Source organism: Pseudophryne corroboree, chromosome 7, assembly GCF_028390025.1.
Source record: "Pseudophryne corroboree isolate aPseCor3 chromosome 7, aPseCor3.hap2, whole genome shotgun sequence".
Taxonomy (NCBI): Eukaryota; Metazoa; Chordata; class Amphibia; order Anura; family Myobatrachidae; genus Pseudophryne; species Pseudophryne corroboree.
The window spans coordinates 492,615,409-492,635,827 of NC_086450.1; the positions used below are offsets into that span (position 1 = coordinate 492,615,409).

At 43.9% G+C, this 20,419-nt stretch overlaps 1 protein-coding gene and 1 long non-coding RNA gene across 2 annotated transcripts in view; both read left to right on the plus strand.

Moving 5' to 3' along the window:
* The window catches only part of LOC134945726 (uncharacterized), an 889,695-nt gene that overhangs the window by 45,213 nt on the left and 824,063 nt on the right, over nt 1–20,419 (plus strand). The window lies entirely within an intron of this gene.
* On the plus strand, nt 8,155–12,854 carry LOC134945714 (up-regulator of cell proliferation-like). Its single transcript, XM_063935165.1, has one exon. The coding sequence runs from the start codon at nt 8,182–8,184 to the stop codon at nt 12,841–12,843; it is 4,662 nt and encodes a 1,553-aa protein (XP_063791235.1). The 5' UTR covers nt 8,155–8,181; the 3' UTR covers nt 12,844–12,854.

Genomic DNA, 20,419 nt, shown 5'->3' on the forward strand with positions numbered 1-20,419 from the left:
ACCCTTCCCATTCAGGATCCAATTCAAGCTTCTCACACTCTCCTACAAATTCCTCACCACTCCTCTCCCTCTTACATCTCTGACCTTATATCTTTACATTCCCACCTGTCCTCATCGCTCTGCTAAAGCACGCCATCTCTCCTGCCAACTAATTACCTCCTCCCACTCCTACCTACAAGATTTTGCACGTGCTGCTCCCTATCTCTGGAATGCTCTACCTCTCCCCATCCGACTCTCCAACTCTCTACAAAACTTCAAACGGGCTCTCAAGACCTACTTCTTCACCAAACCCAGTCAACTCTCTTCCTAACCCTCTTGTCTATGCTGTCTACCCCTTCTGTGTCACCCTGGTCTGTTAGCCCCATCACCGTTTAGATTGTAAGCTCGCAAGAGCAGGGACTTCTTTCCTCATGTGCCTTTCCTTTTCTTACTTACACAATCTTATACATCATACTCCCTTTGATGGCACCAAAGCCCTGGTTTTCTATACCTGTCCTATATTGTCTTGAACTGTAAGCGCGGTTTTCCTGTTTGCTCATTTTATTATGTACTGTGTAATGGGCGCTGTGGATCCCTTGTGGCGCCATATAAATAAAGGATAATAATAATAAAAACAAAAGGGAACTTAAAACACACCCATGAGGGGTACCTGTACTGATTTTGATTACAGAGGACATTAGATTACCCATTATCACTTGTTGGGGACTATTAATTAAAAAGTCTAAAATCCAATTACAGAACATCACAGAACAATCCCATACTTGTCAGTTTGGACATCAAAGTTACTGGCACGATGGTATTAAAAGCTGAGCTAAAATCCACAAAGAGCACTCCGACATTTGGTATTTGGCCCTTCTAAATGACCGAGGGAAGAGTGAACCACAGATAACTAGAGATGAACGGGTTCGGTTTTACTCGGATTTACCCGAATCTCCTTATTGGCTATCGGACGTCACGTGTTTTGGTTAGCCAATAAGAAAAATCCAGAAAATAAGAAATGGCGATAATTCTGGTGTAAAGAACCGAGTAAATCCAAACCCGCTCATCTCTACAGATAACAAAGCATCCTCCGTCAACCTATTTTGCTTGTAGGCAAATTGATGGTTGTCAAACCCAACAGACAAATTACTTTTTATGTGAGCCAATACAATTCTCTCAAAGCACTTCATTATGAGGGGGGTCAGAGCAATCGGACGAAAGTCATTCAAATTATCAACTTTCAAACTTTTTGGTACCGGAATAACAGTAGTAAACTTAAAACATTCTGGAACTACACAAGGTGCCAAGGACAAGTTAAAAATATAAGTCAAAATCTGGGCCAACTCACTGGCAAACCCCTTCAGGACTTTCCCCGGAATCCCATCAGGACCAGGCGATTTCCTAGTACAGACTCCTAATAAACTATTTCTAACCGCAGTCTCGGAGAGAACAAGGGTTCTTCACCCAAATGAGGAAGTTTACTCTTTTCAAATCTAGCATAAAAATTGCTCAACTCTTCCATCAAGGAGTTGTCAGGAAAACCTAGAGAGGGGGATTTACTTTTGTAATCAGTCAAGCTGTGAATTCCCCTCCACATACTTCTAGAATCATGCTCGTTATTAAACTGTGATTCAATCTTCATTAAGGGCATATTCGTAGCAACATAGCCTGGTATTAACATGTCACTATAAACTTTTTCACTAAGTGTTCAATTCTATTTTAAAATATGTAGCTTGTAGTGACCGGCGCAGGCCAGCTACCAGACTCTCTCTGAACTAACTTTTTAATAAATATATAATAAAAGTTATGTTTTAATAAACAGTTTCACAAATCCCTAAGTGCACTGCTACGGAAACTTCTTTCTTTCACAATGTATTGTACTAAACCAGTGGTTCTCAACTCCAGTCCACAACAGGTCATGTTTTTTGGATTTCTTTAATCATGCACGGATGAGTTAATCTATGTTGCAGGGTCATCCCACCTGGTGCCACAGACCGAAATCCTCAAAACATGAACTATTGCGGGTACTTGAAGGCTGGAGTTGAGAAATATTGCACTAAACCAGTGGTTCTCAAACTCGGTCCTCAGGACCCAACACAGTGCATGTTTTGCAGGTAACCCAGCAGGTGCACAGGTGTATTAATTACTTACTGACACATTTTAAAAGGTCCACAGGTGGAGCTAATTATTTAACTTGTGATTCTGTGAGGAGACCTGCAAAACATGCCCTGTGTGGGGTCCTGAGGACCGAGTTTGAGAACCTGTGCACTAAACCAACAATAACCTAAACCAGTGGTTCCCACACGCGGTCCTCAAGGCACCACAACAGTCCAGGTTTTTAAGATATCCACGATAAAGCACAAGTGACTTAATTAGTGCCTCAGTCAGTTTGATTATACATCTGTGCACAAGCACAGATCTCTTTAAAACCTGGACTGATCGTATGTTTTGAGGACCACACTATGGAACCACTGGGCTATACTCAGCTTCTCAGTAAATATACACAGAATTCCAGTCATCTCTACTTCTGTCAAGGTATGGAAATATGTAATGATATATTGTGAATGCTAATAGTACAGTAGAAGAAAGCATGCAACAAAGTGATGATTAATGATAGTATTATAAAAGTAAATTAAGATACAAATATTACTATCTGATATTTTATTTATCAACATCTATCCATCTCTCCTAGGTGTGTGATACTCCAGGAACGCCATGGATCCTGATGAAGAGGACTTTTATTTTGGTAGAGATGTCCAGGAGCACAATCCTGAGAAGAATATTAATATATATAAGCGGGAAAACTTGGAGGATGAATTAGATAATCAAATAAATGACATAATTCCTGTATGGGAACCGGACAATCAACAGTTCCACAAGCAGGAGGACTCCCCAGAGGAAGAGACAATTAATCTACATAAACTGGAAAACCCAGAGGTACTTCTAGATTTGCTGGAAAACCCAGAGGATGTACTAAATGATCCAATAAATGACATAATTCGTGTATTGGAACCTGACAACCAACAGCTCGACGTTCAGGAGGACACTCCAGAGGAAGAGACAATTTATCTGCAAGAGCGGGAAAACCCAGAGGAAATATTAGATTATCCAATAACTGTAACATTTCCAGTCTGGGAAATAGATGACCAACAGCTCAACAAGCAGGAGGACATCTCTGAGGAGAATGTACTTCTACATAGCCTAGAAAACACAGAGGGAGTATTAGATAAAGCAATAACTGCAATTACTCCAGTCTGGGAACTAGACCATCAACATCTCGATAATCTGGAGAACTCCATTGAGGAGGAGAATGTTAATGCAGAGGATGTATTAGACAACCAGCAGCTAAACAAGCAGGAGGTCTATCCAGAGGAGGAGATGTTTAATCTACATGTGCTGGAAAACCCAGAGGAAATATTAGATGATCCAATAACTGCAACAGTTTCAGTCTGGGAAATAGAAAACCAACAGCTTGACAGGCAGGATGACATCAATGAGGAGGAGAATGTAATTCTACATGGGCTGGAAAACCCAGAGGAACCAATAAATGCAATTACTCCAGTCTGGGAACTAGACCATCAACATCTCGACAAGCTGGAAGACTCCATTGATGAGGAGAATGTTAATTCAGATGATGTATTGGACAACCAGCAGCTTGACAAGCAAGAGGACACTCCAGAGGAGGAGATGATTTCTTTACATAGGCTGGAAAACCCAGAGGATGTATTAGATGATCCAATAAATGGCATAATTCCTGTATGGGAATCGGACAACCAACAGCTTGACATTCGGGAAGACACTATAGAGGAGGAGGAGACTATTAATCTACATGGGCTGGAAAACCCAGAGGAAATATTAGATGATTCAATAACTGCAACAGTTCCGGTCTGGGAAATAGAAAACCAACAACTCAATAAGCAGGAGGACATCAATGAGGAGGAGAATGTACTTCTACATGGGCTGGAAAGCCCAGAGGAAGTATTAGATAAACCAACAAATGCAATTACTCCCATCTGGGGACAAGACCATCAACATGTCGACAAGCTGGAAGACTCCATTGATGAGGAGAATGTTAATTCAGATGATGTATTGGACAACCAGCAGCTTGACAAGCAAGAGGACACTCCAGAGGAGGAGATTATTTATTTACATAGGCTGGAAAACACAGAAGATGTATTAGATAATCCAATAATTGCCATAATTCCTGTATGGGAATCGGACAAACAACAGCTCGACATTCAGGAGGACACTATAGAGGAGGAGGAGATGATTAATCTACATGGGCTGGAAAACCCAGAAGAAATATTAAATGATCCAATAACTGCAACAGTTCCAGTATGGGAAATAGATTACCAACATCTCGACAAGCAGGAGGACATCAATGAGGAGGAGAATGTACTTCTACATGGGCTGGAAAGCCCAGAGGAAGTATTAGATAAACCAACAAATGCAATTACTCCCATCTGGGGACAAGACCATCAACATGTCGACAAGCTGGAAGACTCCATTGATAACGAGAATACTAATGCAGAGGATGTATTAGACAACCAGCAGCTCGACAAGCAGGAGGTCTCTCCAGAGGAGGAGACAATTTTTCTACATGGGCTGGAAAACCCAGGTGATGTATTAGATGAGCCAATAAATGACATAATTCCTCTATGGGAACCGGACAACCAACCACTTGACATTCAGGAGGACACTCCTGATGAGGATACGATTAATCTACATGGGATGGAAAACCCAGAAGAAATACTAGATGATCCAATAACTGTAACAATTCCAGTATGGGAAATAGATGACCAACAGCTTGACAGTCAAGAGGACATCCCTGTGGAGAATGTACTTGTACATGATCATGAAAATCAAAAAGAAATATTAGCTAATACAACACATACAATCACTCCAGCCTGGGAGCTGGACCACCAACACCTCGACAAGCTAGAGGACTCCATTGATGAGAACATTAATCCAGAGGATATATTAGATAATGCAATACCAGTAACATTTCCAGTGTTGGAAAAGGACCACCAACACCTCGACAAGCTGGAGGACTCCATTGATGAGAATATTACTCTACATGGGATGGAAAACCACAAGGATGTATTAGATGGTCCAATAAATGACATAATTCCTGTAAAGGTACCAGACAACCAACAGTTCGACAAACAGGAGGACTCTCCAGAGGAGATGATTAATCTACATGGGCTGGAAAACCCAGAGGATGTATTAGATGAACCAATAAATACCATCATTCCTGTATGGGAACTGTACAACCAGCAGCTCGACAAGCAGGAGGACTCTCCAGAGGAGGAGACAATTAATCTACATGGGCTGGAAAATCCAGCGGCTACATTAGATAATGCAATAACTGTAACAGTTTCAGTCTGGGAAGAGGACTATAAACAGCTTAACAAGCAGGAGAACATCCCTGACAAGGAGAATGAACTTCTACATGGTCCTGAAAATCCAGAAGTATTAGATAATGCAATAAATGCAAAAGCTCCAGTCGGGGATCCTGACCAACAACAGCTTAATAAGCAGGAGGAAATTCGCACAGAGGAGATTATTATTATATATGGAGTGGAAAATCAAGAGGAAGCATTAGATAATCCAATAATTCAAGCAAGTGAACTGGACCATCAAAATCTTGACAAACAGGAGGACATCCCTGAGGAGAAGAATATTAAACTTCAAGAGGTGGAAAATCCAGCAGGAGCATTATATTGTCCATTAAATGCAACAATTCCAAAATGCGAACTGGACTGCCACCAGCTTGACAAGCAGAAGGATACTGCCATGGAGAATAATTATCTACAAGAGGTGGAAAAGCCAGCAGCAGTAATATATAATCCAATAAATCCAACAACATCAGTATGGGAATTGGACAACCAACAGCTCAACAATCACAAGGAAAAGACGATACCGGATATTTCACAGATTCCTGAATATATCTGGGACTGTAAGTATTGTTTTTCCCACTTCAACCTCTTCCTGTCTCACTGTTGGTTTGTAGGCAACATAACTGTCAAAGACCATTGGATGATGACAATGATGTTGAACATGCTTAGATTGGCCTTCGGCCAGTGGTACTAATAAAACACTGATCAGGGTTTCTTCTATGACTGAGAAGGGGAGATATCCTGGCAAAACATTACCCATCTAAACAGATGGAAATACTAAAAGAGAGAGTTTTGCAGATCATATTCCTTTGATTTTTAGTCTAAAGGATACCACCATCTAAAGCTTTAAATTTAGCTTTGGATGGAGGTAGGTCAGATAAATTTAATAGCAAGAGGTGACTCGGAAGGGGCTTTTCTTAAATTACTTCAATCTCTTGAGACATTGAGGGACCAACAGATGTAAGAGAGCATTTGACATTGTATATATCTCCCTTAAATCTACACAAAACAAAATTGCTCCTTTAATTCTAATTTACAGGTCTAAGACGTGTGCCTTGACTCCCAAATCTATATTTAGGGCCCTTTACACTCCACCGTGAGCCACCTCATTTGATTCCAAACTAACACAATGTTTGAGCACAACTCTTTAAAATGTCAAATTATATTTTGCACTCGGCGAAAACAGAATTTGGGTAATTGCCATTCCCATCCTCTCTCACAGAGCTGTAAGGGTCAATGTAATGAACTGCAATTTGTCAAAATTGCAGATTTTTCAGGCTTTGAACGGTAAAGTTATTACAAGAAAAGCACGCTGGGTTATGCCTTTAATAAAATGCTGTTTTAAAAATGTCTGGCAAAATATGAAAATCAGCAGCTCCAAACATTTACCCTACAGCAGTGGTTCTCAAACTCGGTCCTCAGGACCCCAAACCGTACACGTTTTCCAGGTCACCCAGCAGGTGCACAGGTGTGTTCATTACTCACCGACACATTTTAAAAGATCCACAGGTGTAGCTAATTATTTCACTTGCAATTCTTTGAGGAGACCTGGAAACCGTGAACTGTTTGTAGTCCTGAGGACTGAGTTGGAGAACCTGTGCCCTACAGTGTAATGTACCAATATCTGTTCCCCTTGCTATAATACTACTCTGTCTTTCATTTGTAGTCTAGTGCAAAGGTTCTCAAACGCGGTCCTCAAGGACCCCCAACAGTCCAGGTTTTAAGTATGTATATTTATACATATACAAAAGCAGAGACGGGCGGCACTCCACGGCTTCATAAGTAATGAAGACAGCTACAGCAGCTTGTTGTCAACATGTCAGGTGTGTTATAAAGCCGTGGAGTGTCGCCGGTCTCTGCTTTTGTGTTACATGGTCCTTCTGGTCTGCACCCGGGTAACAAAACATTTACGTGGAGTGCCGGTCAAATTGTTTGCTGTATGTATATATATATATATATATATATATATATATATATATATGTGTGTGTGTGTAGGTATGGATAGCCATCAGTGGGTTAACCATTTATGGCCATTATCAATGATCAACTTAGATGGGATGAAACCATGATCCCATGGTTTGCACCCATTGATGGGCATCACTGCAGAGGGGAATGGCAGACGCTTGTCTACATACTTCGGAGCCCAGGAGACCCACAGCAGTGCACATGGGGGGTCATTCCGAGTTGTTCGCTCGCTAGCTGCTTTTAGCAGCATTGCACACGCTAGGCCGCCGCCCTCTGGGAGTGTATCTTAGCATAGCAGAATTGCGAATAGAAATTTCTTAGCAGTTTCTGAGTAGCTCCAGACCTACTCACAGATTGCAATCAGCTCAGGCCGTTTGTTCCTGGTTTGACGTCACACACGCCCCCAGCGTTCGGCCAGCCACTCCCCCGTTTCTCCAGACACTCCGCGTTTTTCCCTGACATGCCTGCGTTTTTCCACACGCTCCCAGAAAACGTCCAGTTTCCGCCCAGAAACACCCACTTTCTGTCAATCACACTACGATCACTTCAACGATGAAAAGTCTTCATTCGGACGTGAGTAAATCTACTAAGTTTTGTGCTAAAATACTTAGCGCATGCGCACTGCGTACCATGCGCATTTTTGCTTAATCGCTCCGTTGCGAAAATCGGCAACGAGCGAACAACTCGGAATGACCCCTATGGTACATTCTGTAAATCTACACACAGTACTGAATTGATTTGCATAAAACTGCATGAAGTGGTATCTGTAAATTTTACAGTTTTATTTCTTTCCACAGTGAAAATTAAAACATTTGATCAAAAATTAAAGGAGTTAAATATGGAGAGGTTCAAAATGTCAAAGCTCAGTCTCACGGAAGTCCTGAAGATTGGACAAGAGGACCTAAAAAAGATTGTCCCTCAGAGGATCGAGCATGTTCCCTGGTATTTCCTTCAGAACCTCATGGCTCTAAATGGAAGAGCAAGGAACACACAACTTGACCAATCAATAAACACAAAAACAAATGGCCTACAGGATGAGGATATGGATTTCATGGACATTATGGACACCTCAAATTCCATCCACCCCCTGGATGTCCTGTGTGTTCTCCTACATTGTTCAGACAGTTTTATGCAGCAGGAGATTGTAACCAAAATGTCCATGTGTCAGTTTTCCCTCCCCTTGTTGCTCCCCGACAGTAACGGTTCTGAGTGCACCTTCATGCTGTGGGCAATGAGAGACATTGTGAAGAGATGGAGACCTCAGTCACTGGCCGATATTAAAGGGTGCAGAGAAGACGACTTGGTGAATATTCCCATGCCAGTCTTTTCTTTTGTCAGACTAGGAAAATGTAACCTGTCCAAATCGAGAATTCTCAATTATATGCTAAGTCCACCTCAACAGCACCATGATTTCTTTGTCCATCAGAACATGGAGGGGGCCAACATCTTAAGAGAAGTCTCAGACGGATTAGTAGAAATTGCCTGGTTCTTTCCTGGGGGAAGAGAAAACTTGGACCTGTTCCCAGATCCGGTTGCAGTGACCAACCTACGTGGTGAGCTGGAATCCAACTGGAGCCAATTTAGCTATCTAACAAAGGTATCAACAGCAGTGTTCATATTTATCGAGGACGTAGATGAGAGACAATACAGTCTTCTGTCAAACATTGAAGAATCAAACACAAACTATTTCATAATCATAGCTCCCTCCTCTAGATATGTAAGTGCGGAGACACAGAAGCGCATAAAGACATTATTCCCTATACTGAAAATCAATAGGAAGAACGTTTTGGTGAAGACCAGCGGTGTTAACGATGCAGAATTAGTGAAGAAATTACAAACAATTATAGCAGATCTAATCAAGTCTTCCTCATGCTACATTACCCTAGAGGAGATGTCACACATCGCTGGGGATCTGGGCCTACGCGTCGATGAGCATTCAGAAGGCCCCCAAAACACCAGGAAGATGGCATTGGAGATCACTAAATGTGTGAAGGATGTTGTGCAGTACAAGAACACAACCATGAGGCTACAGGGGGATCTTTGGAAACAGCTAGCTAAAATTGAAAAGGAAATATGCAGGATGAAAGGATTAGGCAGTCATAAAACAGAGGACTACAAATCGAAACTTATCAAAAAGTGTTCTGACCTACGTAAGCAGCAAAGCGAGCTCAGTCTCCCTGACGGGATGGCCAGATTCATAGATGCGATAACTAATTTACCACAAGTGGAGAAACATTACTTTCTGAAATGGTTGAAGCTGTACCTGGACTCAATCTCGAGAAATCACCTCTGTGTGCTACAGGCCGAGTACAAGGAGCACTGTTTCAATATCACCACCAACGTAGACAAGCTAAAGCAACTGGATCAGATAATATCAAACAGCTCTTTAGGAACAGAGCATTTTATCAGAGAGGTAGGACAGTTTTATGAGGCAGAATGTTTCTTGGCAAAGGACTTTAGAAATGCACAAAGAGAACTGTGTAAACTCCCAGGAATTGCTGCTGATCTTCTGTTGGACGGGTTCCCATTGGAGCTGATTGATGGAGATGCCTCCAACATTCCACTGCGGTGGATAACTGATGTCCTGACAGAGCTGGACACCAAGACAGGAGGATGTTGCAGAATGAGGGTAATAACTGTGTTGGGAGTACAAAGTACCGGGAAATCCACTCTTCTGAACACCATGTTTGGGTTACAGTTCCCGGTGGCCAGTGGGCGATGCACACGAGGAGCCTTCATGACCCTTATTAAGGTAAAAGACACCTTACAGGAGGAGCTGGGCTGTGACTTCATTCTGGTGATTGACACTGAAGGGCTGAAAGCTCCTGAGTTGGCTTTCCTTGAGGATAGTTATGAACATGACAATGAGCTGGCAACACTAGTGGTTGGGTTGAGTGACATCACCATAATTAACATATCCATGGAAAACACAACAGATATTAGGGATATTTTGCAGATTGTTGTCCACGCATTTCTCAGGATGAAAGAAATTGGGAAAAAACCCAACTGCCAGTTTGTACATCAGAACGTAAGCGATGTGTCAGCTCATGATAAGAACATGAGAGACAGGAAGAAATTTTTGGAACAATTAGACGAAATGACAAAAGTAGCATCAAGAATGGAAGAAAACGATAATGTCACAAAGTTTTCTGATGTTATGGATTATGATATTGAGGAACACAGCTGGTACATACCTGGCCTTTGGCATGGGGTCCCACCAATGGCTTCCATAAATACAGGTTATAGTGAGAATATTTTTGAACTAAAAATTCATCTGTTTGAAATAATGAAAAAGCAGCTGGAATTGAGAAGAACTCAGACTGTCTCTGATTTTATTAAATGGGTGAAGAGCTTGTGGAACGCTGTGAAATACGAAAAATTTATTTTCAGCTTTAGGAACAGTTTGGTGGCTGAGGCTTATAACCAGCTGTCAATAAAATACTCAGAGTTGGAGTGGAATTTCCGGAAGAGGATGCACAAGTGGATGATGGAGACAGAGAATGAGATATTAAACCAGACAGATTCAGAATTAGAAGTTGAAATATGGGCACAAATTAAAAGAAACATGCAAGAAACATTGCAGGAAGAGGAGAGACTCATGTCCGAAGCCCTAGAGATATACTTTGAGAGTGGGAACAAGTATGTACATCTGGTAGAGAGGTACAAGGAGGATTTCTTTAGGAGTGTGATGACCCTAAGGAAAGAAATTGAAGATAATTTAGGAATCCAGTGTGAGGAAGCAATTCGCATACAGAGAGGAAAACAAGAGGTACAATTTGTTCAAAATGGCTACCTTAAGACCATTGAAGAGAAATCCACCAGTCTCCTGGACAACTGCAAAAACTTAAACCGTCAACTAAGCGATGAAGAGCTACAATCTGAGTTTGAGACTATGTGGAATAAAACAATAGCCGGATTACAGTTCAGAAGTTTAAAGAAGTACAACATCAGCCAAGAAATGTTGGAACAGCTAAGGAAAGACATGAGAAACAAAGCGGGCTACATCAACGAGAAGCTAAATGAAGTAAAAAGTCTAGATGACTATGGGCAGAATGGCTTGAACTTTGACAAGAAATACACTCAATCTGGCTGGTGTGAAAGCATGTCAGAACCAATCTATACAGAGTACCGGAAAAAGGTGAATGACCTTGTAAATTCCTTAAAAGACAAGTGCAATCGGCATGTCATAGAGCAACTTAATACAATGAAGGACTATCATCAGATGTACTGCCAGGAGCTTCTAAACATTATAAATGAAAGACTCAATCGTGATGATGTTAGGAACCTTCATCTCACAACACTGTTCGAGCTGGAGCTGAAACTTCACCTCTTGGGCCGGGTTGCACCAATGTTCCAGAAAAAGCACAATACTTTCTTCCAAGAAAACAACATGAAGCACTATCTGGATAAAATAAAGCCTCAGTATTTCTCAACATTTAAAAATGTTTATCATCGAAAGGATGAGTCCAAAATCAGAGCCCAGAAGTTCTGCGAGATATGTCTGAAGCCGGCTCTTTCAGAATACGTGTACAAAAATTTGGGCGGTGAAATAGTAAATGATATACTGACGAGTAGTGATTCCATCCGCTACAGCTGTAGGACCTTCTTCCAGTACACTCTGCTAAAGGAGCTTCTAGAAGACCACATGTTTGCCCAGTATGCAAAATACAACAATCATTATGAGACCTTTGTAAAGACTTGGATAATAAAGTACATCACTGAGAGATACAAGGAGTCCGCCTCTTTAGAATCACTGAAATCAAATATCCTTGCCACAATCTCGAGAAAAGTAAGAGAAGCCCTAAGGGATCCCAAGGTACGAGGAAGTCCCAATGTGTCACAATGCTTGAAGACATTTTGTACAATGCTAAAAAAATATTTGGTCATAGCACAGAACGAGATGAAATTAATTACTTATCAAAACACTGCATACCCTGGACAGTTCGCAGTCGACATTGAAGAGGTTCTGCCCGACATTGAAAAACAGATCACCACAGAAATAAAACATTTCACCATTGAATATGTGCTTTCCAAGGCAACCATGAAGCCACAGGACGAATTGTTTAAGAAGGTCTTTGGATGCGGGAAGCAGTGTCCCTTCTGTAAAGTGCCCTGTGAGGCTGGGGCTGCTGACCACAAGGAGCATTTCGCCTCTGTCCATCGTCCTCAAGGGTTAGGAACGTACAGGTGTACTGAATCTAAAGTGCTCTCACATTCTATATGTTCCACCGATGTGGTCGGGAACACAACCTTCGTGAATTCAGACACCGACTGGAAGCCTCGTCTCTACAGGGATTACCGCAAGATTTACCCCGACTGGACCATACAGCCTGACACCACCATCAGCGCCTCCAATTACTGGAAGTTTGTTTTCAAAGAGTTTAATAAACAGTTTTCCAATTACTACAATGCCAAGTTGGCGGATCTACCAAAGGATTGGTACCAGATCACCAAAGAGCAAGCTCTACAAAGTTTAAAGGAATCCTTCAACATGAAATAAAAATCTAGAACAGGCCGCGCAAGCACTTATTACAGCGCAGGACGAAATTTCTAAAACTCTACATTGCGTTGTCCAGCATCTACTACAGACCACCCAGCCAGAAATAAACGCATACATCCACTTGCAATGCAAATAGACCTCACTGGATTAATCTGACAATGGCAACATCAGTGTACGGACATCAGCCTATCAAATGTAGGGACTTTACCTCACGTGGTACCCCCTACTGTAGCTTATAAACGACACTACTGATTTTCACACTTGTCAACTAGAATGTCCGGTACAGCATAAGAACCAGTGATAGTGGTCAAACTAAAGGAAGAAATCACTTTAAACATTTTACCAACCGCCCTGTTCCCTTCCGAAAAAACAGAGACACAAGGGTTAATCCCTCAGAACCTCAGTGATCGCCAAACGCTCATCTTCAGTTATCCCCTGCCCTGTGCGCCACCCCGGCACTGAGCCTGGAAAATGACACAGAGGGACTTTGTGCCAGTCTGCCCGTTTTTTTATTTTTTTAAAGCAGCAATCATTTACAAATCAGGTTGGTTTTGCCTTGTAAATAATTGCGGCTTTAAAAAAAACGGGCAAACTGGCTCAAAGTCCCGCACCTCTGGTAACTCGGAGGCTACTACATGTCTCCGTTTCCAAAATGGACACAATATTGATGTTGAACGCAATTTATTTTCTACTGCACGTGTCCAGAGTTGCATTACCGACCGAGACGCACGGTCTAAGAAATGTCTTGAAATTGTATTTAATTGGGTATTCCTGTCGGAAGGACCGTGAAATGGGTGGTCTTAGGGTTGCCGGCGGCCGGGCTCCCGACGACCAGCATCCCGGCGCCGGAATAGCGACAGGTTTTCTCCCTCTTGGGGGTCCACAACCCCCCTGGGAGGGAGGATAGCGTGGCCGCACGCAAGGGGCTCATTTGCGCTCACTCGGCTGTTGGGATTCCGGCGCCGGTATGCTGGCCACCGGCATACCATACTACACCTCTGTGAGATGGCTATGCGGACGCATGGAGATGGTCCGCCTTATGGATGTGTCACCAAAGTGTGCATCTCAGTCCTTGCACGATTATACACCCATGCACAGCTGTACACCAGAGAAGGGCTTGTAGCAGTATTGAAAGTTGCAGACAGAAGACTGGCAGGAGACGCCTCCACGAATGCCTCAGCCCCATGTCCTCCTGTGGTTTTTGAAATGGGCGATGTGCAGTTTGTACATGTTTACAACATCATCATTGATTGCCAACTAGCGGTCTTGTTGGGTCCAGACAAACTTCAATGTGCAGCCAGTGTAGGAGTAACATATGTAGCACAGTTTAAGGAGGCCTGCTACATTCCAAGAGGAAATCCAGGTATCACTTCATACACGTTTTACTCAATGACCCAGAACTAGTTTATTTTATATCACCGTTGACTTTTTCAAGGAATTACTGATGAGACCGGCGATTATATTTAGACCCAGGAAATCCAGGCGGTTTCGTTTTCCTATCATAGAAGTTCAGTTTAATAGAAGATATTGGATCACTGTAAAATGCAGCCTAGAGTCTTGTAATCTTCTCACCATTACGATTACTACAGTATGTTACTATGATTACTAGATAGTTCGTGTTAGGGGCCTAATTCAGACCTGTTCGCTGTTGCGCGAAATGGCACAGCGGCCGATTATCAAACGACTGCGCATGCACCGCAATGTGCAGCACCAAACAGCGACAGAATGGTGCGACAATTTAGATCGCCAGGCGTACGCAAGCTGATTGACAAGAAGCGGGCATTTGGGGGTGGTATCTGGCCGTTTTCCGGAAGTGTCAGGAAAAACACAGGCGTGGCCAAGCGTTTTCAGGGAGGGTGTGTGACATCAGCTCCGCCCCGATCAGCCTGTTTGTATCGCAGTATAGGAGTAAGTCCTGGGCTGCGCACACTCCGGAAAAATCATTCCATGGCGAGGGAGTTGCGAATGGATTCGCAGTTGTCCGCTGTCTGGTGGAATTTTCGCACGGCGTACACATGCATTTGCAGACTTGCACGGACGGGTTTTCACTCTCTATAGGCGGCTATCAGGTCTGAATCGGGCCCTACATGCGGTAGATGCTTTTCTTTTTTATTATTTTATTAGTTTAGCAACTATGATGAACGGCATCGAACACTAACCCACAACTCGCCTGCTGTAACAAAGAAACTAATAACATTAAAGTTGAAAATAATAAAATAAAAACTAGCTTACCTTGACATCGGATATTTAACTCTGTATTTATATGGACTGTGGGACCACGTGCAGGCGACAGAGCTCAGCCGACATTACTGAGAATTTTGTTTTAGCACAAATAGGTTACGGCTACATGCTCATGGGCAGATACAGGCCTGATTCCGCGATGGCGCAACGTTGGTTTCGTACACAGAAGAGCAATTATTTCCCGCACCTCTCTGAATCATGCCCATAGAGCGGACGGCGGTGTGTTGCCCTGTCCCCCGGAGGTAAACACAGAGGCTGGAGCTGGAGACTATGGGGGTAATTCAGACCTGATTGCAGCAGCAAATTTGTTAGTAGTTGGGCAAAACCATGTGCACTGCAGGTGGGGCAGATGTAACATGTGCAGAGAGTTAGATTTGGGTGGGTTATTTTGTTTCTGTGCAGGGTAAATACTGGCGGCTTTATTTTTACACTGCAATTTAGATTTGTTTGAACACACCCCACCCAAATCTAACTCTCTCTGCACATGTTACACCTGCCCCCCCCCCCCCCCCTCCCTGCACATGGTTTGACCATTAGCTAACAAATTTGCTGCTGCGATCAGGTCTGAATTACCCCCTATAATCCTGCTCCTCGAGACACCCCAACAGTCCAGGTGTTAAGTTTATCCATGCTTGGCCGGGATCCGGTCTCTAGGTCGACCACTATTGGTTGACAGTAAGGTCGACATGGTTTCTAGGGCGACAGGGACTCTAGGTCGACATGAGTTTTTCACCCTTTTTAAAAAAAAAATTGCACTTTTTCATACTTTACGATCCACGTGGACTGCAATAGGGAACGGTAACCTGTGCCGAGCGCAGCGGTAACGGAGCGAAGCACCTTGCCTGACGCATGACGAGGGAAGTGAGCCATGCGAGGGAACACAGTGCACTAATTGGGGTTCCCAATCACGGTACGGAAAAAACGACACCAAAAAAAGTGAAAAAACCTCATGTCAACCTAGAATGTGTCAACCTAGAGTCCCTGTTGACCTAGAAACCATGTCGACCAATAGTGGTCGACCAAGACACTGTAGACCTAAGTGTGGTCAACCTTACATACCACACCCGCTTGGCCACGGGTGACTTAATTAGCGCCTCAGTCAATTTGATTTAACCATCTGTGCTGAGCCATGGCTATACCTAAACCCTTGACCATTGGGTGCCTTGAGGACGTTTGAGAACCTCTGGTCTAATCCTTAGGAGGCCTGCACCCTCAGTACTCGTGGTACTCCCTACAAACTGCAGCGTGACCACAAACCGGATATAGTTTGAAGATTACTATTGGTGAACATCACACAGGGCAGATCACCGCACATGTCCTAATGAACACTGGTCGCGGTGACCTTCTACGGGGTTAGACAATTTCTGCAATACAGGGACAAAGGTCCCGATTCCAAGGTGGCAGTAACTGTGCACCCGGACAAGCCGTGCTGCAACATAAAGGGTGCAATGTAACAGTCTGCGAATTGGCAAAACCAACCTTCATGCTCTCACAAGCAGGGCCCTCTTCCCTCACGTGCCTTTCATTCTCTTACGTAAACCATCTACTACTCCAGACTCCATGTGACGGCACCAGATCCCGCGGTTTTCTGCCGCCTGATACTTATGTCAGCGCTATCTGCTGATGCAGTCATGTTAGTATAGCCTGTACTTGTCCTATAGTGTCTGAAAAAGTCAGTTTTCCTGATCTGTTTATGTACTCTGTAATTGGGCGCTGCAGATACATTGTGGCGCCATATAAAGGATAATAATAAATGACTGCACACATGCTGTGCTGCTTTATTCTTACGCTGCCAGTTAGGGTTAGTTTGGACACCCCTCACCCACATCTAACTCTCTCTGCCCATATTGCATCTGCCCCACCTGCAGCGCAGCATGGTGTTACCAAGGTGCACTTACCTGGATCTTGTTTGCTCTAATCCCACCTCAGACTGAGGCCCAATATCTCCTCCTTGCTCAAAATTGTACCCAATAGAGTTAGATAAGTACCTGAAACTTAGTTACTAATGAGTTTCTTACTCGGAGTATTAATAGCGTTATATCAGCCAACTGGCGAGTTAGTTTCTGGTCATTACTAGAACCTGTATATCCATCTGCTAATGGGATTGCGGTCGTCTTTAATAGTACTTCCTGCGATGGCCATAGACCATCGATGCTTCAAAATCATTGATGGCCTATGGATGATGTTGAATACTTTAGCCATCTATGGTTGAGACACATGGTTTCCTGCCATCGATGGTAAAGACCAAATAGTTTTTCCCCTCTCACTTTACAACGTGTCTGGACACAGAGCACATCTGCACCCCCTGACACCAGTAAAGCCCCGCCCTTAGTCACTGATTGGCCCACAGCCCGCTACATTTTAAAGCAGGGATATCCATCGATGGGTGAAACCATCCATGGCTCCCTAGCAGATAGTTTTATACCATCAATGTAACCATCGATGAATAACCCACTGATGGCCATCCCTACTTGTGACACCACCAAACATCATGAATGTGCGATTATTAGACTTCTGAATAGTTATTTATCATGCATTCGGCTTTACTAACATTTTCTTGACCAATCTCTCATAAAGTTTCTGCCTCTTAAAAAAATAAGAATTTACTTACCGATAATTCTATTTCTCGGAGTCCGTAGTGGATGCTGGGGTTCCTGAAAGGACCATGGGGAATAGCGGCTCCGCAGGAGACAGGGCACAAAAGTAAAGCTTTTACAGGTCAGGTGGTGTGTACTGGCTCCTCCCCCTATGACCCTCCTCCAGACTCCAGTTAGGTACTGTGCCCGGACGAGCGTACACAATAAGGGAGGATTTTGAATCCCGGGTAAGACTCATACCAGCCACACCAATCACACCGTACAACTTGTGATCTAAACCCAGTTAACAGTATGATAACAGAGGAGCCTCTGAAAGATGGCTTCCTAAACAATAACCCGAATTAGTTAACAATAACTATGTACAAGTATTGCAGATAATCCGCACTTGGGATGGGCGCCCAGCATCCACTACGGACTCCGAGAAATAGAATTATCGGTAAGTAAATTCTTATTTTCTCTATCGTCCTAAGTGGATGCTGGGGTTCCTGAAAGGACCATGGGGATTATACCAAAGCTCCCAAACGGGCGGGAGAGTGCGGATGACTCTGCAGCACCGAATGAGAGAACTCCAGGTCCTCCTTTGCCAGGGTATCAAATTTGTAAAAATTTACAAACGTGTTCTCCCCTGACCACGTAGCTGCTCGGCAGAGTTGTAATGCCGAGACCCCTCGGGCAGCCGCCCAAGATGAGCCCACCTTCCTTGCGGAATGGGCCTTAACAGATTTAGGCTGTGGCAGGCCTGCCACAGAATGTACAAGTTGAATTTTGTTACAAATCCAACGAGCAATCGACTGCTTAGAAGCAGGTGCACCCAACTTGTTGGGTGCATACAGTATAAACAGCGAGTCAGATTTTCTGACTCCAGCCGTCCTTTAAATGTATATTTTTAAGGCTCTGACAACGTCCAACAACTTGGAGTCCTTCAAGTCGTCTGTAGCCGCAGGCACTACAATAGGCTGGTTCAGGTGAAACGCTGATACCACCTTAGGGAGAAAATGCGGACGCGTCCGCAGCTCTGCCCTATGTCGAATGGAAAATTAAATAAGGGCTTTTATAAAACAAAGCCGCCAGTTCAGATACTCTCCCGGCCGAAGCCAGGGCCAGTAACATAGTCACTTTCCATGTGAGATATTTCAAATCCACATTCTTTAGTGGTTCAAACCAATTGGATTTGAGGAAATCTAAAACTACATTTAGATCCCACGGTGCCACCTTAGGCACCACAGGAGGCTGTATATGCAGTACTCCTTTGATAAAAATCTGGACCTCAGGGACTGAGGCCAATTCTTTTTGGAAGAATATTGATAGGGCCGAAATTTGAACCTTAATAGATCCCAATTTGAGACCCATAGACAATCCTGATTGCAGGAAATGTAGGAAAACGACCCAGTTGAAATTCCTCCATCGGAGCACTCCGCTGCTCGCACCACGCAACATATTTTCGCCAAATACGGCGATAATGCTTCGCGGTGACTTCCTTCCTTGCCTTTATCAAGGTAGGAATGACTTCTTCTGGAATGCCTTTTCCTTTTAGGATCTGGCATTCAAACGCCATGCCGTCAAACGCAGCCGCGGTAAGTCTTGAAAAAGACAAGGACCCTGCTGAAGCAGGTCCCTTCTCAGAAGTAGAGGCCACGGATCGTCCGTGACCATCTCTTGAAGTTCCGGGTACCAAGTCCTTCTTGGCCAATCCGGAGCCACTAGTCTTACTCCTCTTTGCCGTATAATCCTCAATACCTTTGGTATGAGAGGCAGAGGAGGAAACACATATACGGACTGGTACACCCAAGGTGTTACCAACGCGTCCACAGCTATTGCCTGCGGATCTCTTGACCTGGCGCAATAACTGTCCAGTGTCTTGTTGAGGCGAGACGCCATCATGTCCACCATTGGTTTTACCCAACGGTTTAATAGCATGTGGAAAACTTCTGGATGAAGTACCCACTCTCCCGGGTGAAGGTCGTGTCTGCTGAGGAAGTCTGCTTCCCAGTTGTCCACGCCCGGGATGAATACTGCTGACAATGCTATCACGTGATTCTCCGCCCAGCGAAGGATCCTGGCAGCTTCTGCCATTCTGTTTCTTGTGCCGCCCTGTCTGTTTACATGGGCGACTGCCGTGATGTTGTCCGACTGGATCAACACCGGTCTTCCTTGAAGCAGAGGTTCCGCCTGGCTTAGAGCATTGTAGATTGCTCTTAGTTCCAGAATGCTTATGTGAAGAGACTTTTTCAGGCTCGACCACACTCCCTGGAAATTTCTTCCCTGTGTGACTGCTCCCCAGCCTCTCAGGCTGGCATCCGTGGTCACCAGGATCCAATCCTGCATGCCGAATCTGCGGCCCTCCAATAGATGAGCCTCCTGCAACCACCACAGAAGGGATACCCTTGTCCTCGGCGACAGGGTTATCCGCAGGTGCATCTGAAGATGCGACCCTGACCATTTGTCCAACAGATCCCTTTGCATGGAATCTGCCGAAAGGGATTGCTTCGTAAGAAGCTACCATTTTTTCCCAGGACTCTTGTGCATTGATGTACAGACACCTTTCCTGGTTTTAGGAGGTTCCTGACCAGGTCAGATAACTCCTTGGCTTTTTCTTCGGGAAGAAAAACCTTTTTCTGAACTGTGTCCAGAATCATCCCCAGGAACAGCAGACGAGTTGTCGGCATTAATTGGGATTTTGGAATATTCAGAATCCATCCGTGCTGCTTTAGCACCTCTTGAGATAGTGCTAAACCCAT